Genomic DNA, 25,186 nt, shown 5'->3' with positions numbered 1-25,186 from the left:
GGGGAGTGACAGGGCCTTGTCTTACTTTGCAAATTCTACCTCGTAGGCAGGTTTTATTCTCATGATCTAAGCCCTCACCTGATTGAACATGGTGCACAGGTGACCCTGGTTTTACAAAGATTATGCTGATAGCCCAGGCTTATTTGAGGATCAACATGAGTATGTGTCTACCAGCTATTTTGGATTTGTTTTTTTTTTTTTCGGGGGGGGGGGGGGGGCGGTGTCCAAGGATGGCAACTAAGAGATAGAGCACAGAACCTGGAGTCAGGGAGACTTGAGTTCAAATACAGCCTCGGGCACTTACTAGTTGTGTGACCCTGGGCCAGTCATTCAACCTCTTATCCATTTCATTTCCTCTTCTGTAAAACTGGAATAATAGACCCACTCTGCAGGGTTTCTGTGAGGACCAGATGAGATCTTTGTAAAACACTTAGACAGTACCTGGCATTTAGAAAGTGCTTAATAAATGCATGTTGACAAATATGAAAATGTTTTGTATGACTTCACATATGTTATCAATATCATATTGCTTGCCTTCTCTAGGGGGAGGGAAGGAGAGAATGTGGAACGCATAAAATTTTAAATGAATATTCAAAAAAATTTTAATTGGGAAATACGTAACAAAATAAATAAAAATATATTTAAAAATAAATGTATGTTTTCTCTTTCTTTCCTTCCTTCTCTTCCTTCAAAGCTCAGTTCAATTCCCAAGTTTCACAAAGCCTTTCCCCAGATTGCCAATGAGGAATACTCCCTCCCTTCTCAATTTTTTCATGCATTGCTGTTAGGCAACGCAGTAATGGTACAAAGAGCTCTTGAACTGGAATCAGATGACTTGTTTCACAACCAAGCTCTGTTATATGTTACCTGGTTTAACCTTGGGCTAAGTTTCTTCCTCTCTATGGACATTAGCTTCCTCCTCTGTCAAATGAGAAAACTGAACTTCTTCATCTCGAGGATCTTTTCCAATTCTAAATTCTTGGGGCAGCTAGATGGCACAGTGAACACAGTACCAGACTGAGACAGGAAGGTTCTTCCTTAGTTCAAATCCAGTCTCAGACACTTACTAAACTGTGTGACTGTGGGCAAGTCACTTATCCCAACTTGCCTCTGTTTCCTCACCTGTAAAATGAGCTGAAGAAGGAAATGGGAAACCACTCCAGTATCTTTGCCAATAAAAACCCCTAATAGGGTCACACGGAGAGTTGGACATGACTGGAAAACCACAAAACAACAACAATTAATGACCTCTCTTATGTATATCTTATTCTAACTTGAATTACAGTCCTTCTACATAAACTCCCAAAGGTAATAAGTAACTGCATCTTCCCCAACTCCACTTTCGTATCCTAACACCAACCGTGGCCTTCAATAATGCTGAACTGAACCGTACGTGGGAATTTAAAAGGGCAACCGTCAAACAGTATCTCTCCTAAAAAACATCTCCCCTAGTATTCTCTTCAGAAGGGAATGAATCACTCCCATTTAAAATCAGCATGGGATTCAAAGTTTAAAAAAAAATTTAAAGCACCCATTTATAACTAATTCTCATGTCAAAACATTTTAAAACATCATCAGCTGGCTAAGTAGCCTGCAGCAACCTCTTTCCAAGTGGAAGCTTGGCTCTTCTCATCACCCAGATCACACGCTGAGTCACGGCTGGGGTGACAGAGAGAGAGAGAGAAGGGAGCTTGATAAGGCCTCAGTTTCTGTTTAAAGTAATGAGAAGGGAGAAGGAAGGGATGAACACATCTTGTTCAGTAACAGAAGTAAAGTCCAAGGAGAAGGAGAGCAATCAGCTCAGGCATTGGTTTAACAGTTGGGGTATAGCCAAAGCCAACCCAAGAAGGCCTTGCCTGGGCTGTTACTCAATTGAAATGGCTGAGGGTGATGATAAATCAATAGAGCCCTACAGCTAAAAGCTCTGCTGCTTCTCCAGTTAGAAAATGTGGAAACATGTTCAGTGGGCCCCAACAAACCCTTCTAGAATTTGGGTGGAGAATTCAGGAAAGGTCATGTGGTTTAATGAGCAGAGTTGGATTTGGGAGTCAGGAAGAAATTCTGCCTCAGATGCTTCACTTGCCTGGATGGACTTGGCAGGTTATCTCACTCATGGCTGTGAGTGAGACTCTAAGCAAATCACTTAACACTCTTAAGACTGAATTGCAGAGAAAGTACTCACTTGCACCAGTATAGGGAGTTTCTCCATTAGAGAGTTCTCTATATTGATGAAATCACAATGAAAACAATTATTATTATTAATAATAGCATTATTAACCAATCCTGCAAACTCCAAATCAGTAATAAGAGAAATGAAAATCGAAACAACCCTGCAGTTTTATTGCACACCTGGAAAATTGGCAAAGATGACAAAAGATAGGAAAGGGTTGTAGAAATGCGCGATCATAAATGCCTTATTAGTAAAGCCTTGAATGAGTAGATCCGTTTTGGAAAGTAATTAGGAATCATGCAAATTAAGTGGCTAATTAGTCCAAATTCTCTGACCCAGAGGTTCCACTGCTAAGAGATCACTGAGAAAAAAGAAAGGCTCCATAGACACCAAAATATTTACAGTAGCACATTTTACAGTAGCACATAACTGGAAATACAGTAAATGCTCATTGATTGGGAAATGGCTACACAGATTGTGGTTTATGAATGTAATGGAATATATTATCTTGCTGTTAGAAATGATGAACATGATAAATATAGAGAAACATGGACGGACAGACTTACATGAATCGATGAAAAGTATACGGTGACTACAACAATTTAAACACAAAGAACAACCATCACATTAACAATCAACAATGAATGTCGTGAAATTGTAAAAAAGCAAGTGTGGGTTCCAAGAAGAGACCTCTGAAGATGATCCCCTCCCAAACGCACACTTTTCTGAAGTGGATCCAGAGATGTGCACCATTGCACAGAATGTCAGATCTTTTCAATAGGTTGATCCGTTTTGCTGACATTCTTTTCTCTTCTTCCTCTTATTCTTTAAAAAAAAATTACTTGTTATAGGAATGGCCCTCAGGAAGGGGGAGGAAGAAAGACACAGGGGAACTCTAGGAGATGTAAAAAAAAATCAATAAAATCTATTTAAAAGGAACAAAAATATCCAATCTTGCTTTGTAGCCACTAGCTAATGGTGTCAAATACTTTTTGTATGGCTAAGAAAGACTGGAGTCATTTCACACTAAGTTCTGTGAGGGCAAGTAGAGGTTTCCCCTGAACTTTGTATTTTCCTCGATACGCAGCTAATAAGTATTTCTTAAGTTGATTGTTGTCACTAGTTGACACTAATTTTCTCCATTTTCAGACAAGGTGACAAAAAGCCATAACAGAGTGGAAGGAATGATAGATTTAGGGTCCCCAGCTCTGTGTCCAAGTCCTGGTTCTCCAACTCAGTACCTATCTGAACTCAGGTAACAAAATTCATCTGTTTGCACCTCAGTTTCTTCATCTGTAAAACAAACGGGTAAGTCATAGCTTTAAATCTCGGATTCTGTGAAATGCAGAACAGCAATTGTTCTTCAGTCACCTCTGACTCTTCATGACTTTGTGGATCACACATGGAGTTTTCTTGGTGGATTAACATAAACAGAAGTTAAGTAAGTGGCTTGCCCAAGGTCACACAGCTAGTAAGCATGTGAGGCTGGATTTGAACTCACATCTTCCTGACTCCAGGCCCAGCAGTGTCTCTACTGAGCCACCTAGCTGCCTCAGAATAACACTCACTACTTGGCAGCATTATTCCATTTGCTCAGTAAGTACCCTGTTTGTATAAATAAAAACACAGGATGGCTTGTCCTTGTGCTTCAATGTTTAGCTGATATAATTTTCCTAAGCTGATGCAAAAACATTAAAATGTCATTCCTGGCCAATGAACCTGGGCATACTACTCCCATATGAAAAGCCAAGAGGTATACTGCATAAGTATTGTACTGGGGAAGTGCTAATGAAAACACTGGTAGAGAATAAAGCAAGTATGTTAAATTATATACAGTAGGATCTGGATGAATGAATCCATAATGGCCAAACCACGGACATGTGTCACAGAATGGAAAGCAACAACAGCAACCAAAAACTATTAAAATCAAATGGACTGATACAGACAGTCCCGAAGGATGCTAAGGAAAAAAAGTTTAAACAAAGAAAGAACGTGCCATCCATGCCAATGGGATATTCATTACCTACTAGGGCCAGCTATTGCAAATTTGGGTGTTCCCTGTACAATGTGCTTCCTTTTGAACTTCAACCTGTAAATGTGCTCCTGGCATAGCAAAACCTCCACTAGAACCTGGGAATGCAAAGTGAAACAAGTCTGGGCCTCTGCTGATTGAGGAACTTTTGGTATACAAACGGGTAATTTGAGTTGGGCTTTCAGGGAAAGCTTGTTTGTACTCTAAAACAATTCCAACAAGTGTCTACCAAGCCCAGTGACGGATGTCAAAGAGGGAGTAAGCGGCATTTCTGCTATCTAGGAATTTATAATTTAGTACGGGGACAGAAGATGGGCACAATCCAAATAACGTGAGTTTGGCAACAAATATTTAACGAACACCTACTACATACAAGCCCTCTGTTTTAATCGTTGCGAAAGACACGACGATAGGATAATGTCTCTGCCTTTGGTGTAATAGAGAAGTTCTTAATCTGGGGACTGTGAACTTATTTTTTTCCCTATATTGATAACTGTAACGCAAAATATCTGATTTTTCTTTGTCATCTTACGTACTTTATTTTACACATTTAAAAATATTATTGGGCTTCACCAGACTGTCAAAGGAGTCCATGAGAGAAACTAAAAAAAGTAAAAACACTTGGTGCAAAGGAAAGAGGTCTCAATTCGGAATCAAAAACCTGGCTTACAATCCTGGCTCTGTTATTTACTACCAAAGAAGGAGAAAGAGAGGTAGATGTGGAGTCCAAAGACCTAAGTCCAAATTTTGGCTCTGCAACTTAATACTTACTTAGTATTTCTGGGATCTCAGGCAAATCATTTAATCCTCTGGGTCCAAGTTTCCTTATCTGTAAAAGGTGGAATAGATGACTTCCAAAGTTCCTTTGAGCTCTAAATCTTTTTCTAAATCTATGACCTTTTTAAATTTTTCTGAACCTGATTCTTCAGCTATAAAGTAAAAGGATCTATAACAATGCCAATAGAACGTATCTCACTGGGGTATCTGTGATCATCACATGTGATCACATATCAAAGCACTCTGACAATCTTAAAAAGTTACTTACTAGTTTTGTGACCCTGGACAAGTCATTTAACCACTGTCTGTCTCAGTTTCCCCATCTGCAAAGTGAAGATAATAATGGCACCCACCTCCCAAGGCTGTATTCGGTTGTTTAGTCCATTAGTCATGTCTGACTCTTGGTGACCCCATTTGGGGTCCTCTTGGCAAAGAAACCACAGTAGTTTACCATTTCCTTCTCCAGATCATTTTACAGATGAGGAAACTGAGACAAACAGGGTTAAGTGACTTGCTCAGGGTCACACAGATAGTAAGTTTCTGAGGTCAGATTTAAACTCAGGTCTTCCTGACTCCAGGCCCAGCACTCTTATCCACAACAACAAACCCAAGGTGTTTGTGAGGATCCAACGAGACAACATATGTAACGCACTTAGCACAGGGCCTAGAACATAGTAGGTGCTACTAGGTTTGTTTATTGTCATTATTTATAAGCTCATCTTCTGTAGTTCACTAAAAATATCTTCAGAAGAATGGCTCCAGTAGCCTAGAGGAATATGGAAATGGCATATACCTCTGCCTGTTCCCACATGGTTTTTATTTCTTCTGCTAGAAAGATCTCTATACAGCTACATAGTTTGGATATCACGACTAGCCAGTATTTCGACATAGCAAAAATGGTCTTAAATTTTTATGAATTGGGGTCTGAAGAACTGTGGGCAGCAGACGCTCAGAAAAGTTATTTGTTGGATTCTCAAGGATATTTTGGAGTTCGTATTTCTAAAAGAAGGATGTGTGATCTATCCGTTTTTGAAGAATGATATGCTTCTGATATATAATAATTTAAAGAATAAGACAACAAAAATGCCCAGTTCGTTTTTTTCTAGACCTATAATTCCATCAGGTAAAGTGCTCCTGATAAGGTACTTCCTCTACCAATGCAGAAGGCCCTGAGTCACATCCAGTATGAGTCAGGGGCAGGATTTTAACCTAGGTTTCCTGCAGCTAGGACTTTTTTACCCATTCTGCCAACGTACTTCACACCTGCTCTGTTAATTGTTATCATTACGATGGGAATGATGATGTAAAATGGGGCACTGATTAAAGGAAGGCAAAAATCATTGCTTTTTTAAAATAACAACATAATTTAGCAGAAAAAACTCTGGACAATGAGTCAGGAGAACCAGGCTGTAGTCCTGGCTCTGTCACTAGCTCGGCTGATTTCTTCATCCATAAAATGATGGGACTGGCCTTAATCTATGACTCATGCTTAATGTATAATCTCAGACACTTCACTACTACTTTAATCAGTTCTTTCAAGTTAGTTCCCTAGTTCACACCTCATTTTTTGAGTAATAGAACACTGTGTGGGCTGACTATATCCCTTTAGGACAAAGATTTCCACAGCTCTCCTAGTAATAAGTAAACAAAGTAGTAATAATAAATATGGTGCAGTAAGAGGAAACACAGGGGATGCCAGGATTACAGAGAAATCAGCTGAAAACAGAAAAAAGCAAAAATCACAGGCTTCTCTCTTACTTTACTTTATGGCATCCAATACATAAATACAACAGCGATTGCGTCTCTCCTGGGTTCATTTGAACATGGTAACCTATTTCAGCCTGCAAGTAAAAATTAAACAGTATAGATTTGGATCACACTTTCAGGAAAAAGAGAATGGTAGAATATAAGATGCATAGTCCTAAAACAATCTTTCCATGGCCATGTTTCTCTTCCCCCCTTTCAAGCAGACACTTCCTATCCTTCTCATTTTCCTATCTTTAATGCTAAAGATGAGTTACTGGAGGGCTGTTTCCATTGCTACACGTTACATGCTCCTACCCCAATCCCACCACCGGTTATTGTGCTCTCCTATAATGAAAGAGGCCTTAAATTGTACTTTTGGCCTATAGCCATAGACCCTGTAGTAATTAATTTTAACCTTGACCCAGAGACTGTGATGGAAGTTATTGGTAGAACTGGAGGCTATATAGCCACGTAACTGAAGGAAAGGGAGAAGACAAGATTTTTTTCTCAAAATGCTCCCTCGCCACTTATGAATACAAGAGAACTACAAATCAATTAATCAGCAAGCATTTATTAAGTATGTACTATGTGCCCAAAGAGTTATTAAGCTACGTATACCCTTTGACCCAGCAATACCAGTAGTAGGTCTATTTCCAAAGATGATTAGGGGAAAAAGGAAAAGAACTTCTATGTTCTAAAATGTTTATAGCAACTTCCTCTGTGGTAGCAAAGAACTGGAAATGGCAGGGATGCCCATCAATTGGGGAGTGGATGAACAAGTTCGTCATATGATTGTGACGGAATACTACTGTGCTATAAAAATCGATGAGCTCAATGATCTTAGAACAACACAGAAAGACTTGCATGAAATAATGAAGAATGAAATGAGCAGAACCAAGAAGAGTGTACACAGTAACATCAATATTGTTTTAAGAACCATTCTGAGAAAATAAGTTATTTTAACTATTATAAATACCCAAATTAAATATAAAGGACATATGAAGAAAGATGTTATCTGCATCCAGAGAAAGAACTGATAAGGAGTAGTATGTCTAAAATAACTTTACGTGTGTGTGTGTGTGTGTAAATGTGTATATATAAACACATACACACACACACCTATTTGTATCTAATGGTAGCTGTCTCTAGAGCAGGTAGGAAAGAAAGAAAAAAAAGAAATTTATATGACAATTTTGCCATATATTTGAAAGGAATAGCAAGTTGTGCGGAGTAGATTTGCAGTTTCAAATGCAATCATCTTTTTTATTATACTATGTTACGGAAATGCTTGTTTTATTACATAAATTAAAAATTAAATAATTTTTAAAAGTGTATATACTATGTGCTTTTCTAGATGTCAAAGACACAAGAACAAAAATGAAACCCTCTGTCCTAGAGGAGTTTACATTCTATCAAAAAACATCATCAACTGACTGGCAGAATGATATCATCTCTATAGTGAAAACTATTAGTATTAAGTTATAAAGGATGAGAAAACATCTAGTACAGGATAGGTACATTTTAGCAAATGTCCATTCATTTTGCTGGCAACTGCCTGGAATTTCCAAAGATTCACAGCATCTATCATTCTCTCTCATATGCCCTGGGTATATCCGTTACTCTTCTTTTTAAGCCATGCCCATGTTTGGCCTTAATTCAATTGGGATCTTTTGAATAAAGGACAAGATGCTTTGTTTTATCATGAGCGATAATTACAACTAAGCCAAAGGGAACGTTATCAGAAGGATGTACACTATGATATGAGAAGTCTTAAAATTCTTGCCATGATTCCAAGAAATGATTTGGTCCACAATATTTTTACTTCAGACGCTGGGTGACATAATGGATAAAGAGTCAGGTTTTAAGTTAGGAAGAACTGGGTTCAAATTCTGCCTCAGATACTGAGGTGTGTGACCCCCCCCCCCCACCAGGGAACTCACCTAAACTCTAGTTGCTTCACATTAATCTACCAAAACGTAGGAAGATTACAATCTACAAAGGGGAGGGAGGGGAGAAGAGTCCCCATACTCAGAGTTCTCTACACAGATTTTCTTGATAAAAAGAGAACTCCCTGACGCCAGAGCCAGTTTCATTTTTGTCTTTTTTTTCTTTCAGTGCCTAACATAGTGCTTGGTACATAGTAGGCACTTAATAAATGCTTGCTAATTTACCTTTCATGTATTCACTTTTGGTTCATGGACTTCCAGCCTTTCAAAAGACTAGAAAATCTAAAATACTTATCCTTTTTAATGAAAAGAAGGAAGCCATACATTGCAAAAGACATGCACTTGAAATTTATTTTGAATTGCTTAAGAAGACACTCAACCTGAGAAGAGATATTAGACACTACTGAGGCTGCAGTCACAAAAGAAATTAGTTATTATTAGAAAACAAAGCATTAACCAAGGATTTTATTATTCATTATGTCATTAATTTTGCAACATGTTTCTTTCAGAACATTCCCGCTTATTTACTTCCCTATCCAACCAAGACTTAGAAAAAAAAACATTAACATAAACATTTGCCTCAAATTATAGCTGAAAAGGCATTTCAAACAAATGTGATGCATTCTGTTTTTCACACAGTCCATCAAGTGTGGCTACTGTATGTATGCATATGTGTGCATATGTACACATACATGCAAGCACGCACATACCACACAAACTTTAATAGCTTAAAACTGCACAAAGACTTTTGGAACACCATATTGTGTGTGTGTGTGCATGCATGTGTGTGCGTGTGTGTGTGTGTGTGTGTGTGTGTGTGTGTGTGTGTGTTTTGGAGCATCACCTTTGGAACTGTTTGGGATGTTGGCATCAGTGGCTTGTGGATACATCATCATCATCAGTGGGATAAATTCCAAATACACACGTGACACACACATTAATGAGCCAGACATTATTTTTATTGAGTGTTTATTCACGCTCTCACAGGACAAAGGCTTTCTCTTCTTTACTTTCTATCGGAGGGTTAAGGAAGGTAAAAGTTACGTTTTAGAGAAGATCTGTTAAAACTGAAAAGAGAAACTGGACTGACGGCTGGCTGATGACCACCATTTTACTGGCACAAATGTCAACCTTCTGACCTGGCAAACTGACTAGGAATTGTTGTGCCACGTTGTTCTACGCAGAGGGGCCAAACAGGAGAAGATAAGATAGTCATCATTCCAGTTACTAGTCTGAAAGAGAATGGTGTTTCTGAGAAACCCACCTAGCTTGTCCCTATTTGGGACTAATTAACAATTAGCTCCTTTCAATTAATTCCAAGAGATCACTGTTTACCTTTAAATACCAGTTTCATGATAAATTTCACTTGTTTTTATCGGGAAAACAGTGTTTCAAAACCTTCTATGTGTCTCCCAACTGTAGGAAGTTTGAACACTTCTTTAGTGACTAGGTTGAGTTCTATAGTAGATAGACATTAGATTAAAATGTAATGAATCAAACAAAATGGAGAAACCCAACTTTTATCAAACCCCTAGAATACCAGCTTACAAACTACTTCTTGTGCCTCCCAGAGAGGCAAAGGGGACTTTTCTGACATGGGGTTGAGAAGGCATGGCAACCAGGGTAGAAAAATGACAGCTGGCATTCTTTATTAAGAATTCTGCTTGGCCATAATACAATCCCTCTCCATAGGAGTTCCACCTTCATGACAAAGGCCAATATAAGAACTTCACACACCACAACTCTCTGTACATTCATCTTCTCTCTTTCAAATTAGTCTTCAATGCATAAAACTACCCCAATTGGTACTGAACCCCACTATTAATGATTATCAAACATCTACAAGGCATTTTTCTTCCACATCTTTTGTAGTATCTACTGTGAAACAGTCTTACTCAGATGGATCATTATGAGGGGGTGGGGAGATGATGCTAGGTTTGCAAGACTATGCTGTGGAGCCTATGGGCCTGACTAGTTCAATTCAGAGAGGCCCACCACCCACCTCGAAGATTAGCTGCAAAGTGGCAAAATTTTCAGCCACAGTAGGAAGATTCTCTCCTAAGGCACTTAGAAATTGAGTATGTGTTAGTAGAGGGAGTACTCACACCAAAGAAATCACAAATCTTGGAAGCGTTTCAAGTTAAGACGGTGGAACATAGCCTTAAAAAAGGGAGAATGTGCTTGTAAATGTGACCAAACCCTAAATAGAAAAAGTACACATATACAATATGGTAATGCCCACGTCTATGTAATTAACACTGAAGATGGGGTGAATTTATAATGGTCACCATTGTCACTCCTGCCAAAATCTTCCCCCTCTAACCGCTACAAAAGGCAAAGGTAAAGAAAGTATGTTAGCGCATAACGGCGGGCTTTGGTGCATATAAAATAGGAATGACCATGATGAATCCAGGCAACTATTCTACTGAGAAAGGCTCCAAGTGAAATGTCACAGCAAAATGTGTCTATCCTCCTAGGTGTCCTTAAGGTTTAAGTAATAACAGCCAAGCCAAAGCCTTTGTTGCTCTAAGTGTATCACATATGAAGCAGCACTTTATCTTACGCTGTTTTCCCCAAGGATATCTGGTAATATTCTGGGCTTTTTTTTTTTAATCAGCAAGCACTTATTCAGAGTCTACCATGTACCAGGCACTATGCTAAGCACTGGGGATACAAACACATCATCCACACTGAAAAAACAAAGTGGATAAAGAAAAGTATTGTACAAATCATAACATGCAGTTGTATTTACAGCCCACTGAGTTAGTCCAGAATTATACACACACACACACACACACACACACATACACACAGACACTCTTCAGCTAAGACAATATGCTGGTTCCAGACCTGAATAACAAAGAGAGGGAAGCAATTAGGCTGTATCATATTAGGGAAATATCTGTATTTTTTATTCATTCTGATCACTGCTACAAAGAGATTATACTGGTGTTTAAAAAATGGGCTTTTAACATTCAGTAACGTTCGTGATCATGGGACAGCATTACCTACCATCTAAACTGGAGGTGCTTCAAAGACATAGAGACTACACTCTCATGACTCCCGGGTCCCTTCCACCCCTCCTAAACCTTCATCATCCTAAACCTTCCCAGATCTCATTAGCCTCCTGATCCACTTTTCTAACTCTCTAATGACCTGATCGCATTAATATGCATTATGTCTTACCTACCTACTAGACTGTAAATAATTCAAACTGATAGGTGTAGCTAAATTAGTTAGAAAAACACTACTGTAGTGTATCCTCATTAACTTGGTTCTTCACTATTAGAGTTCAGGATGATCAAATTTGAAGATGCCCCTGCACAGCCAAGCATTCTCCTAAGCTCACAAACGCTTCCTGAACAGTACCATGATCCCCATTTGGTTTTGAGGGGCAAACTGTGCCGAAGTATGATGAATAAAAGGAAGTGTGGGAAGCTGTCTTGGCTCCCTGTAAACCTAAGGATGGGCAGATAGAGACAGTCTGGCTATTTAAATACTAGCCTTTGGTACAATTTAATAGATCAAACTACGTAAATGTGGCCCAAACGTAAGAGAGCCTCACAAATTTTTGCCAGGTCTGAACTGAAAGTCATCCTTGTCCTGCCCCCGCTTCGTCCTCTTCTGTTTTTTTTTTTTTTAACTACTAAGGTAAAAATAAAGAGTTGGGAATCAAGAAGTGACATGTAGGACCCTCCCCTCCAACTGCTGTCCTTTGTTCTCGAAGAGGACCAAAATGACATCACTATGCTAGAGTCAAGTTTCAGTGTGTCCAACTGTGGCTGACCAGACCAATACGAGCTTGGAATTTTCTACCACCAGTCAGGCACAAACAGTCCATGGGAACATTTGGGGTGGAATTGCCAAGTACAGAGACTCTTTTCATGTCTCCAACTGTCTAGATACTTTGCCTTCTGGCCACAGATTCATGTCTTACCAGAAGAGCTAATAGAGATGAATCACAGGCTTGAAGGCACTTTGCAGATGTCATCAAGTCCATCCCTCTGCCTCCAGCCATGACTACTCCTTAAATGCTGAAGGAGGATTACAGACTTAGAGATATTATTTCATGAGATCACTTAATAAATTCTATGGTCAAATAAGCCTTTAGAGTCAAGAAATTCTTCTTTTGTAGAAAACCTAAAAAGCCACTTAAGGCAGCTTTACAGTCCCCACAGCATTAGGCACACACGCAGCATATTTCCAAATGCAGTACTCAAATATAGCACTCTTCTGTTTTTAAAAAGCTTACATGGAGCGCTTAATGCTATTTATAAACAAGTTCCCATAAGCACAGTTCTTATGGTCAAAAACACAGACCTAATCAATGTTTTCAAATCTCAAAAAGGCACCTTGGGACAGTGGATAGAGCTGGCCTAGGAGTGAAGAAGACTTGGGTTCAAGTCTTTCCTATACCACATACTGGCTGGGTTATTTCCCGCTCAGAACCCCAAGTTCCTTAAGCTTTCGGTGCTCTAAGTAATTCAGTAAACTAGGCTTCTTAGCCCAGAGTCCAAGAGCTTGTTTTTGTTTTTTAATTTAGATAACAATATTTTAATACAATTGGTTTCTTTGTGATCCTACCATTTTATTGGTTGCCATTAAAAACCATTCTGAAAAGGAGTTCATTGGCTTCACCAAACTGCCAAAGGGGTCCATGACTCACCAAAAAAAAAAAAAAACTCCCAAGTTATTCCTAGGGTCCTGAAGTTCTAAGATTCTAAACTATAGAGATAGTGCCAATTTGCATTGGTAGAAGGAATTCTGTCTACTAGTGAAATCAGAGGTCCAGTTCCTATACCTAAAAACATCTATTCTGATAGAATCTATTTTTTAAATCCATTCATAGTCATAGAATAACAGAATTCAAAGTGGAAGGAACCTTAGAGGTCATCTAGTCCAAACATCTCATTTCACACATAAAGAGAAAGAACTCATCTAAGGTAACATAAGGAGCAAGGATGGATCAGAACCCAGACTGTCTTAACAATAAATCACAATCTTTCTACTTTGTCAGTGTCCAACATCATTTTGTCCTGAGGCTGAGAAAATTCATTAAGGTAAATTATTGACAATAACCAATTCAGTACACATTGTGACAGAACACTGTCCAGGGGGAAATACACGGTTTAGATGAGACATGTTCTGCCTACCGTCATGGAGCTTGGCAGTGGGAAATAGCACATCAGTACACAGATAATTCTAACTTTAAGTAAAGCATAACTGCATTAGAGAGGTGCAAATCAAAGTGCTATGTGGGGCCCAAGGTTATTACCAATTATCACGATGGGGAAGGCTTGATGGAGGAACTGATATCTGGATTAGTCTTTAAAATATTCCATCAATGGCTTATTCAAGGGACAGAAAGTAGTTTGACTTAACAAGAGTGTAGAGTGCATACAAAGAGTTATATAAAATAAAGTGGGAAAGGTAGGGTGGAACCAGTTAAAGGATCACCCTCAATGTCAGGCAATGGAATTTTAACTAGGTAGGTTTAAGGCTTAAAACCACTAAGGCAACCTTTTAAGTCAATAGTAAACCTAAAAAAGTATAAGTACTACTTCATCAATTCAACAAATATTTGATGAATGCTTACTACGTGCAAGATACTACTTGGGGCATTTACAAAGATTAGAAAATGGTCTCTGCCCCAGGGAGTTTACAATCCAACAGCTTGTTGTTTTGTATACAATCAATGCAGATGATCTTACTTATTTCTTGGAGCCCTGAACACATTACAGGACTTTCTGGGTAAGTTTGATAGGACTTCAAAGGAAGCTCATCTAACACACTGGATGAAAAACTCTTATTGAATAGATTGTGAGATGTTGCAGCACAAATAACCCTTAGAATTCCTCTATAAAAATGTGTTTTGATCAAGAGCTGCTCGCAGAAGGTGCTGAGCCCGGAACTGATGAGCTCAGGCTGGACCTCACTAGAGAAACAGTAGGGTGGTTCCAGTGGACCCAAATGGCCCTCACTACAAAAGATCTTTAAAACTAATTCTTTTTCTCAGTTACGCTGGATGTCTATACCTAGTGGAATACCATGATCTCAAAATTACAAATAATCCAAAGGGTGATGTAAAAACACCTGGCAGGTCTAAGCAGGCTGCAACGTGTTACCAACAATGACTTATGCAGAAGAAATGGTGTCAAAAGACATCACCAAGGAAATGACTAGAAAAGGAAGTGGTTCAATTGTGTAAGGAGGATGAGAGACAACAGATGGCCCTCCCAAATGGTACACTGTACCCCTGAGATAAAAGAACAAAAGGAAAACCTCTAGGCATTGGGCAGATTTTCCAGGATTTTTTGGAAAAATGGGCAAAGATCACACATAGGAATGGCATACAGGGATACTGATCTTCTCTAGCAGACAAAATCCCAAGTCCACCAAACTAAGTATGAAGAGACTGAATGATTATTAAAAAGTAATTGGGTCAATTTGGTAGGGCTGTAAACAGTACTAGATTAGGAGTCAAAAGACCTGAGTTCTAGTTCTTAGTAATTTAAGTGGGTAATATTGGGAAAATAATTTGTCAGGGCCTCAGTTTCAACATCTATAAAATTATGTGGGGTGATGCACATCTCTTAAGTCCCTTCCAGCTCTAAAAGGTCAAATCCATGTCACACACCTTTTTCCCTTCCCCATACCTCTTCTCTTCTCAACTCCTTCTGCTTTTCTTTCTAGTGAGGGAGTGATAACTGACTGGTGACAAAGTTAGAAGTTAATATTTACAAAATGGTTTAAGATTTGCAAATATTATCTCATACAATTCTTGCCACAACCCTGTCAGGTAGGTGCTATTTATTATTATCCTTATTTTAGAGATGAGCAAACTGAAGCAAAGGGTAGTCAAAGAGCAAATAAGTGGCTAAGAAAGGAATTCAAAATGAGGTCTTCTTTACTCCAAGTTTAGATGCTACAATACTAAGCTGAAGACAAACACACTCTGAATTTTCCACTCTTGTTGACCTCAATTTTTAAAAGAACTAAGTGTAAAGTACAACATAAGAAGACAGGGTCTGGGTTTGGGATAGAAATGACATAGAAATTTCATCAACTTAGAAATTCCAAAACAGAATCCACTAACCCTGCAACATTAATCTAAAGAGTGCCAACAAAGCTTTCACTGTAATATTCAGAATGAGAAAGTTTATGCCTCTACTCACATGTTGTCTAAGGAGTTGGCAAAAAGATGAGGAATTAAGAACCTAAAACATGAGACTTAATCTGGAAAAGCTCATGTTTTATGCTTATAATACAGCTAAAAGACCCCCAACAATCAGACGTCATAGACAATACCTTGCCCCATCAGGATCTTGTCTTCACCACTAGTGATATGAGTCATGGAGTAAGTGGCATACTTTTCAATATAATTCTAAATAGAATTTAATTTAATGTAAACATAAAGCTCTAACTAAAAATCAGGCCTTTTTCTTTTTACATGTACACTTGTTCAACATTTGGAATTCATGATAATTCAAATACTACCTTCTGAAATTCACAATCAATACATTTTCCCTCTAGTTTACATCCTATTGGATGGCCTCTTACTATCATAGTATAATGGACTCGCTCTAAGTCACAGGTGCATTTCCTTTGGTTGCTCCCATGACCCTTCACTTCACTCTAGCCCCCTGGTTATTTTTGTTATACTCACCCTAAGAATAGCTTGGTTTCATTATTTGCAGAATAAAAATGCTCCCCCCAAATGACCACTAGATATATCTTTTAAGTCCAAGGTACAGCTTTTAAGCCCAAGCAGTTTGGCCTTGCTAAGGCCCAAAGATGGCTCAGCATCCCTGAGTAATCAATACCCCACCCAAAAAAAAAGTCCCATTAGAAGTAATTGATAGTTTTGCAGGACTACAGTAAAATGGTATGATTTTTTTTTTACTAGATAAAAATAAAATGGATAAACTTCTAGGTCTTGAAATCCTACTATATCTGAAGGCAAAAGAGTAATTTTCATAAAAGGATCCTATGTCCTTTTTAGGCATTCTACTCTCTCTCACCTTCTAGTACTAGAGTACTTCTAGTATTCTAAGGAGAACATTCCTAGACACTTGATGCTTTTCACTTTATCATAAGACAAGACTTCATATTTTTTAATCCTATCCAGAATCTGAAACAAGTCAAAGAATCTCAGATCCTTTCTGACTTTCCCTACAAGCATTTCCCATTGTTGGACATTCTCTACTTTTGGATATTCTCATCTCCCTTGGTCCTGATCACCTCTTAGCATCCTTCTTAGCAATGTTCTGTCTGCTCCCCAAATATGGCTAATCCCTGAATCACCATCCTAGACTCTCTTTTCTCTCTTCACTCTCTCCCTTATCGTTCATCTATTCAAGTGGGTTCAATTACTAAGTCTAACCGCACATGATTCACACATGATTTCTAGATTGTTTCTAGGCCCAATCTATCATTTACATTTCCAGTCCTATCGGTGAATGCCTGCTACAAATGTCCATGTCTAAATACCACTAGCCCCCTCACACTCAGTATGTACCCAAGTGAACTAAACCCATGATGTTCCACACAGATCTGCCCCTTCTTTGACTTTACCATTTCTCTTGATGGCATTATCATCCTCTTAGGTTCAAAATCTCAGAATCATCTTTGCTCCTCCTCTTTTACCCCTCCCCCATCACCCAGTTGGCTGTCAAGTTCTGTTGATCCTACCTTCACAATCTCTCTTACTGTATAAAAGGTCTCCACTTAGACTCCCACTACCTAAGCTCAGGCTCTCATTCTCTATTACTAGATGTTCCCCATCTGAGCTTGCCCTTTGCACTCTCTGTATTTCCTCAGGTCGCTCTGCATATTTGGAAGGAACTTGTTTCTCATCTATAAATTTTTCAAGGCCTAGTTCAGACACCACAGCCTCCTTAAAAACTTGCCTTGATCCCCCATTGGAGAAAAGCGATCAGTCTCCTCAAATTTGCCTAGAGTACTTTGTCCAATCTCTCCTTTGCTCTTATCACTGTACTTTGTATCACGTTTATTTGTGTACACATCACAGACTAAATTCCTAGAGAGCAATAACTGATTTTGGTTTTGTCTCAGTTTCTCCAGTATCCCAAACACGACCTTGTCCTAAGTGGTCATTTATTAAATTTGAGTTGAATAGAATTTTCCAACAGTTCAGAGCAGACGAGATATGAGACCAATGAATGATTAACTGATTTAACTACCAAATTTCAGAAAGTAAATTTAGGAAATCCTTCATGTGCCAATGTTGTTTACAATTTGTCTTCATTGAGAATTTTTAAGTGAGTCATCAAATTTGCCAAGAATTTTGTAGGAAAAAATGTCACCAACACATAAATTTACTATGCAGGCGGACCTGTGACTAGCTTTGACCATTAAGGTTCCAAATCTACACAGAGCCCAACATTTTTACATAATCATGCCCTTTGGAGACACACAGAGAGCTCTACAAGGTGAACCTGCTAGGTCAAATTGTATTTTTTTAGTTCAGATCTGAAACTTAATCAGGAAGCTCTACCGGAGTTCACCAGTGCCAAGGCGTCCTGATCCCTCACACGTCTACTAAGTGAAAATGCTCTGCTTCACTAACAGGTGTAACAGAAAAACGGCATTCTGAGCAGCCTCTTTAAGAGTCAGCCCCCAACGAGTATCTGCAAACTCCAAGTTTCTCATCTTCAGTCATTAAGTTCCTCCTTCCTTCTCTAAAGAGGTTATGATTCTATGTACCTTTCCCATGCATAAAAGTTCTGTCCGGGAAATTGCATTCTGTTTTCTACGGTCTGTTGATTCTGAAACGGCTTCAACTTAACTAAAAAGCCTTGGGGGTGGCAGTGGGGGTGGTGGTAACCTTTTGTTGTTTCTTCCTTTTTCTTCCCCCAACCCCCAAGCCCAGATCAAGAATGCAACAAGACCGTGATTACCAGGCTCCAAATTTTTTTTTCATTCTCTCCAGCACTATATTCTAAAAAAAAACAACAAAAAACGCCTCGAACTGGTTTCTAATAAGCCAGATCATGTGGGAAGACTCTGTGAAGTTTTCTTAGAAAGAATGAAAGACAAGACCGGCAGAGCCAACCAAACTATCACTTTTCCCTAGGCTTGGCTGGGGATAGTGATGGGGGAGGGGACATGTCACTTTTCCATACTTTAGTTCCAAGAGACTAAGCCTGGATTGGACTTTTGCTTTAACCTCTGGAGGGATGTGGGGAGCCCAGTGAAAAGGAACAGGGGTTCCAGGCTTTGGAAGGGGTACCGCAGCAGTAGCGTGCTGGGAGGTCGAGAGGAACTGGACATAGCCCAGTTTTATAGTTTGTTTCCTCAGCCGATCTATTTCTGCCAACAGGTGGTTGGTTAACTCCACCTTTGAAAAAAGATGTTTTTAAAGACTTCGTTCTGCTACCACAGGAAAGCACCATCTACTCCTCACAAGACTCGCACACGCCTTGGGGGTAAACCACAGGAAACACAGTAAGAACGGACTTGCAAACTCGTGTCTGCCACAAGTGGCCCCCGAAGTACTCATCAGTTCAGAGGGAGAGCTTGAGCTCTCGGGTACAACTCTCTCCTCCGGTGCATGCATACACGCATGTACACGTACGTACACACACACACACACATCTAAGAGGGAGTTCTGGAGTTCTGTTACTTTTTCCCCCTGCGCGCGCACATACACACACACACACACACACACACACACACACACACACACAAAGGTGAACCTCTGAGAGGGAAACCCGGATCTCTCTGATACAAATCTCTGCCCGTGCGCGCGCGCGAACACACACACACACACACACACACACACACTCGTACACATACACATACCCAAACGTCGACCTCTGAAGAGACCCGGATCTGATCCAACTCTCTCTCCCCGTGCACACACTCACGCACACATACACAAAGGTGGAGCTCGGAGAGGGAGACCCGGATCTCTCTGATACAACTTTCTCGCCATGCACACACACAGACCCACAAAGGTGGACCTGTGAAAAGCCACCAACTACCAGGTTCCCTGCAAAAATATTCAAGAAGGCAATAAACTCTCTCGGGGGGGGGGGGCGCAATGGAGATACAGTAGGGGTGGGGGTGAAAGTTGGAAATCAGAGAAACGCTGCCGCTGCGGCCGCCGCCTGAACACTTGCACTATCCCGGGAGGGAACCAAGTAGGGTGTCCTCCCCTTTCCCTTCATCCTCCGCCGCCGCCCCAGAGGATGGGGGTTCATGCAGAAGGATGAATCAGAAGCCGGGATCCCGGAGCCACGGGCAGCAAGTTCAGCACTGGCTAGTGCCTCTGCCACTCCGCAGCCCTAGCAGGTCGCCGGCCCAGGACAGACCTGGTTGGCCGCAGGGCAGAGCTGCTACGGGTGGGGCGAAGAAGACGCGCGGCAGCTCAGGGGTGTGGACGTGCTCGGGATCTTCTCAAAAGAGCCGCCTCCAGGGCTCTCGCAGGCGGAGGCGGAGGGAGGGGAAGGGAGGGGAGGGAAAGGGGGAAGAAGGGAGGAGGGTAGGGCAGGGCTGGGAGGGATGGTGGTGAGGGGCGAGGTGGGGGCGGGGGGAGAAGGGACGCGGCGGGCTGAGAACTTACAGCCTCTTGTCCTGCGGCTGCAGCTGCCAGTGCATAGCCAGGGAGAATCCGAAGAGGCTCTCGGGCTCCCCGGTCTTGCGGATCACGTTTTCCTCCCGGGTGTCCAAGTTAAAGGCGGAGCAGAGATGGAGCAGCAGACACGCCGACAGGTAGAAGAGGAGCTCCGGCTGCCCGGCAGCCGCCATCGGCAATTACGGCGGGGCGGGGAAGGGAAAGGAGAAAGGGACCTGCTGCTCCCGCCGGTGCTGCTGCTGCTCCTGCCGCTGGCGCTGCTGCCACCACTACCACCTTCTCCTTCCCCGGCTCAGCTCCCCTGCCCCACCCCCCGGGGCTAGCAGTACTCCCTGTCCAGCCTCTCCCCCTCGTAGCCCGCTCTGGAACAGCTGAAAGAGCCCGTTGTTCTCTGGAGACTCGCAGGCGTTTTATCAAGTGACGAAGGAAGCCGGGCCCCGCCTCTCCCCCCACCCCTCCTAGATTCTCCCTCCTCCCCCAGCCTGGCCGGCCGGCTCTCTCCCCGCCCAGCCTGCACCTTCTCCGGCCAGAGCACGGGCTAATCTGCTCTTTAGTTAGGGCCGACTCCCCCAGCCCCCTCTTTCCCAGTCCCGGCCGAGAACGCCAGTCCTGGAAAAGTCTTTCCCTCTGACAGTGGCTCATTCTCTAACTCATTCATTTCGACACGTGGCGCGCCATCCCGGCCTTACCTGTTCCCGTAAGCTCCAGGGGTGGAAGAAAGGCGGGGTCTGTTGCATTGGTGGCCCATACTGAATCTTTAAGCCCTTGGACTAGGAAGGATCCTGCAGTTATCTAGCCCACCCTACAGCTACTACGCTACACCGCTCCTTATCTAGGGTATCGCTTTCCCTGGCTTCCTCTTAAAAGCAGCTTCTAAACTTGGGGTGGAGTCGGTTTGGATTGAGACCCCATAGTTAGTCCAGTATATAGTGCAAAGTATATTGAAGGCACTTAATTGTTCGTTCATAACAATTATAATGAGCTCTCTACTGACCCCTGCTTACATTCTACCATATGTTGTCCTTCTAACGTCCACAGACACTGTCCATCTAATCTCAGTTTCAAAAGCTACATGCAGATGGATGCGGGAAGATAAATGTTTTTCAGGGAAGTCATTGTTGTTTCAGTCATTCAAAACGTGTTTTACATATTTAGCCCCCAAAGAGGAAACTGAACAGGAAAGAGCTGATCTTCAAAACTGGCACCAGCATCTCTCATTTAACATGATTTTTCTGGTTCCTTAATCATTTGCCTCACTAAATGAGTCAATTAGCTCATTAGTATATATTTGGTTCTTGTAATGTTTCCCTGTCAAAAATTACTCAGGTCAAGCCTAGACCAAACTAAATAGTGGGAGATAATCCCAGTAATTCCATAGTATCAACTAATTCATCCAAACAGCTGCTGACAGGATTACACAGACTGAATTCTAGTTTATTGAGCCATTGTAAACCCAAGAAATATTAATCAGTCTTCCTCAAGATAACTTTTCATATACTTGAGGATTATTAAAGTCTAATCCGATCCAATAGTCATTTAAATACCTAATATGTGTAAAGCACTAAGATGGGTTCTTAACCTAGAGTCTGCTATATATTTCAGTATGAAATATACATATACATATATTTCCATGAGCTTGTATGGAAAAAAAAATCACATCTTTATTTTCACTAACCTCTAACAGAAATTTAACATTTCCTTCAGTTATGAATGTAGCCAGTAAAGACAGTAAATCAGCAGTACCTCTGACTTTGTCACTAAGAGAAATCAGATATTTTCACATCACATTAAAGTTGTTGCAGATATCTTGAAATATCACTTATACTCATCACCACTTTGGAATTACTGTTATATGGTAATTATATTTGTAATATAGTTTATATGTGATATATTTATATATGATCATACTATAATTATTTTATACAGTAGTTCTTAGACCTGCTGCTAGACATAGGACTATATGATAGATTTTAAAAGAATTTTGATAATTGTATTTCAATATACACTTTCTTGTAATTTTATATATTATAGTAATAAATTCTCAAAAATAAAATTTTTGTAATCCTATGTATTATCTTTTATGCAGAAAGTCAATAAGTGTTCATTAAGTGTCTACTGTATTCCAGGTACTAAGTCCTAAGTATTGGGGAGACAAAGAAAGGCGAAAAATAATTCTTATTCTCAAAGAGCTCACAGTCTAAGGGGGGACACAACATGCAAACAAGTATGTATAAACAAGATCTATACAGGATATATTGGAGAGAGCCCTAATATTAAGGATGATTAAGAAAGGCTTCTTCTAAAAGCATGATAAATATTATTCTGAAAAGGGATCTGTAAGCTTCATCAGACTGCCAAAGGGATCCATGACACAAGAAAAGGTTACCTTGTAGCAATAAAAAGAAAAATGAAAAACAGCCCCTGCCCTCAAGGAGCTTATGTTTTTCTGGAAGTTAAATGTCAGTAGGTAAGTATAGGGTCATATATTTAAAGCTGAAAAGGGTCTCAGAAGTCATCCTGTCCAATTCTTTCATTTTACAGATGAGGAAACAAGCTGGGAGTTTACATAATTTGCCTGGAATCACACACCAGGCTACCTTTCAAGCATACTAACTCTTTCAGACTCTTATCAGGAAGAGGGGCTTCCAGAGAATGGGACAATTGAGGATTGAGACTGGGGAGATTGAAAAGGAAAGGTCACAACCTAACTCTAGGATAAGTAGTGTCACACTGAAGAGTACTCCCATGGAAGAAGAGGTATATGCTGGTAACTGGGAAATGGGGACCTTAGGATGGGTATATACATGGGGTTGGGGTTTGGGGACCTTTCTGGTTCTAACCAATCGTAGAGATGGGTGGGAGACAGAGGGCTTAGAGAAGATGTTCTCTTTCCTAGGCATTTTCTGAGCCAATTAGCTCCAGGTGACTCTGTGGAACATACTGACCAGTACCAGTTTGGGGATGATTCCAAAATTTCAGCTCAACACTCACCTTGAATTCAATGGCTTCGTTTTGATCTGCACTTCGGCCCAATCTGCTTCTTCTGATGCTGCTGAAAGGTCTGAGAGGGCCTTTTCCAAGTTGGATTTAGCAACTTCTATGCCCAGCATTCCAGGGACACAGCTTCTTTGCCAGCAGCTGTACAGAGAAAACGGCATATGCTTTGATGGAGCCAGTGCTCATGAAATATTTGGTGGTTGTGCCATCCTCACTGGGACCACACCTGGCTTTAGCACCTGCAGGGTGGGGATGTGGGTGGCCAGGATCCCAACGTCCCACTCTAGGTTGCAACATCCACCTGCTTTATATTGGCCTCAATGAAATACACCTGCATGGAGAGATGAAGGTGAAGTTGGGACAGTTGGTATTTGTGTGGCTGGACCAAAGGTGAATATAAGCATGTTAATTTGAGGAAGGTGAGAGAACTTACAACCTGGGTGATTCAGAAAGGCTTCCTATAAAAAGTGTCCCATGAGCTGAACCTTGAGGGAAGCAAGAGACTTTAAGAGGAGTGGGTTCAGGAGAAATACCTTCCCAGTATGAAGCACGAACTATTCTATATCCCACTACCATGTTAATGTAACCCCTGTGTCAAAGCCCAATGGTATGAGGTTCTCATCTAACTGGTGCAGATGAAGGTCCTGTGAGGTGAGAGGCTACCAGCATTCTCCAGTCCCCCTTCAGAACTCTTCAGGGCCAGTCCCCCTTGAGACTGGTCAAGCTTCAACTCTTCTTTGAGTGTTAAGTTGGCTTCCAGCTTCAAGAAAGAAGATGGAAGAGGACAATTTCACTTCAGGTTGGTGAAGGAAAAGACTCCAGGAAAACATGAGAGAAACTGGCAGTTTCCATCATGTCTTCATCCCTAGCTTGCTACTCTAGACTTTGAGGAGATTGAAGACCCTTGATTAAGCTGAGTTATCTTTCTCCCAAAGGGAGAGCTCCTTCACCTTTAATTGTCTGGTACACATTCTCCTATGTATACCTTTTCTGATTTCTGTTTTGCTGTGATTTGGATAAAAAGATTTCTTTGCTATTTGCCAGTATGTGTATTGTGTATTTGGTAGGAAAGAGGTCAAGCTTTGGATATTGAGTTTGGAGTCTCCCTTCCCCGCATAGATAAAGCAATTGGAAGTTAGATGAAACCCCTAGACTAATAATATTTAAGGGAGAAGATAGATATACTTCTATCAAAGGACTCCCTCTCTGTGAGAAGAGCTGAGTGGCTTGGGCCCAAACTTCCTGCTTCCCATCCTGGAAGGAATTAAAGCCTCCTTGGAGAAGGGGAAGGGGGAAGAAAAGACTAGAGATGTCTATTCTGCCTCCCTTCAAACCACACAAGGACATCTTCCTCACCACTCATAAGCGCTCTCTACAAGGCATGGTGGTTGGGTATGGAGTGCTGACTTCAATTTTCCATAAGCCCTCATGACTGATAGTATCAAAGGCCTTAGTCAGATCTATGAATGTTGTGTGCAGACCAACATCTTTGATACCATCAGTAGTGAGGGCTTATGGAAGATTATGTTAAAATTTGGTTGCCCAGAGAAGTTCATCAGCATTGTACGTCAATTTCATGACGGAATGCTTGGATAATGGGTTCCGGATAATGGACAATGCTCTCGTGCCTTCCCAGTCACCAATGGAGTGAAATAAGGCTGCGTGCTTGCCCCTATGCTTTTTAGCATGATGTTTTCAGCCATGTTGTCAAATGCTTTCAATGAGGATGAACACAGCATCAAGGTCTGCTACTGCACAGATGGTAAATTCAACTTGAAAAGGCTACAAGTCAAGACCAAAGTGGAGGGAGTGTTGGCACATGATTTTCTGTTTGCAGATGATTGTGCACTCAATGCAGCCTCTGAAGCGGAGATACAGCAAAGTATAGATCAATTCTCTGCTGCTTGTGCTAATTTTGG

At 40.8% G+C, this 25,186-nt stretch overlaps 1 protein-coding gene across 2 annotated transcripts in view; it reads right to left on the bottom strand.

The window, feature by feature from the left end:
* ITGA6 (integrin subunit alpha 6) overlaps positions 1-20,689 on the bottom strand; it is a 98,943-nt gene extending 78,254 nt beyond the window's left edge. The window contains exon 1 of one of the 2 annotated variants that reach the window (XM_036745458.1): positions 20,259-20,689. In XM_036745458.1, the coding sequence (XP_036601353.1) occupies positions 20,259-20,443 (185 nt within the window). In that variant the 5' untranslated portion in view covers positions 20,444-20,689. The remainder of the gene's footprint in view (positions 1-20,258) is intronic. The other variant, XM_036745457.1, reaches the window with a different exon arrangement.
* Between the last annotated feature and the right edge of the window lie 4,497 nt (positions 20,690-25,186).

The sequence above is a fragment of the Trichosurus vulpecula genome, chromosome 2, assembly GCF_011100635.1.
Source record: "Trichosurus vulpecula isolate mTriVul1 chromosome 2, mTriVul1.pri, whole genome shotgun sequence".
In the NCBI taxonomy this organism is placed as follows: Eukaryota; Metazoa; Chordata; class Mammalia; order Diprotodontia; family Phalangeridae; genus Trichosurus; species Trichosurus vulpecula.
The sequence above is the reverse complement of the archived record's forward strand: the minus strand, read 5'-3'. Positions and strand labels throughout refer to the sequence as shown.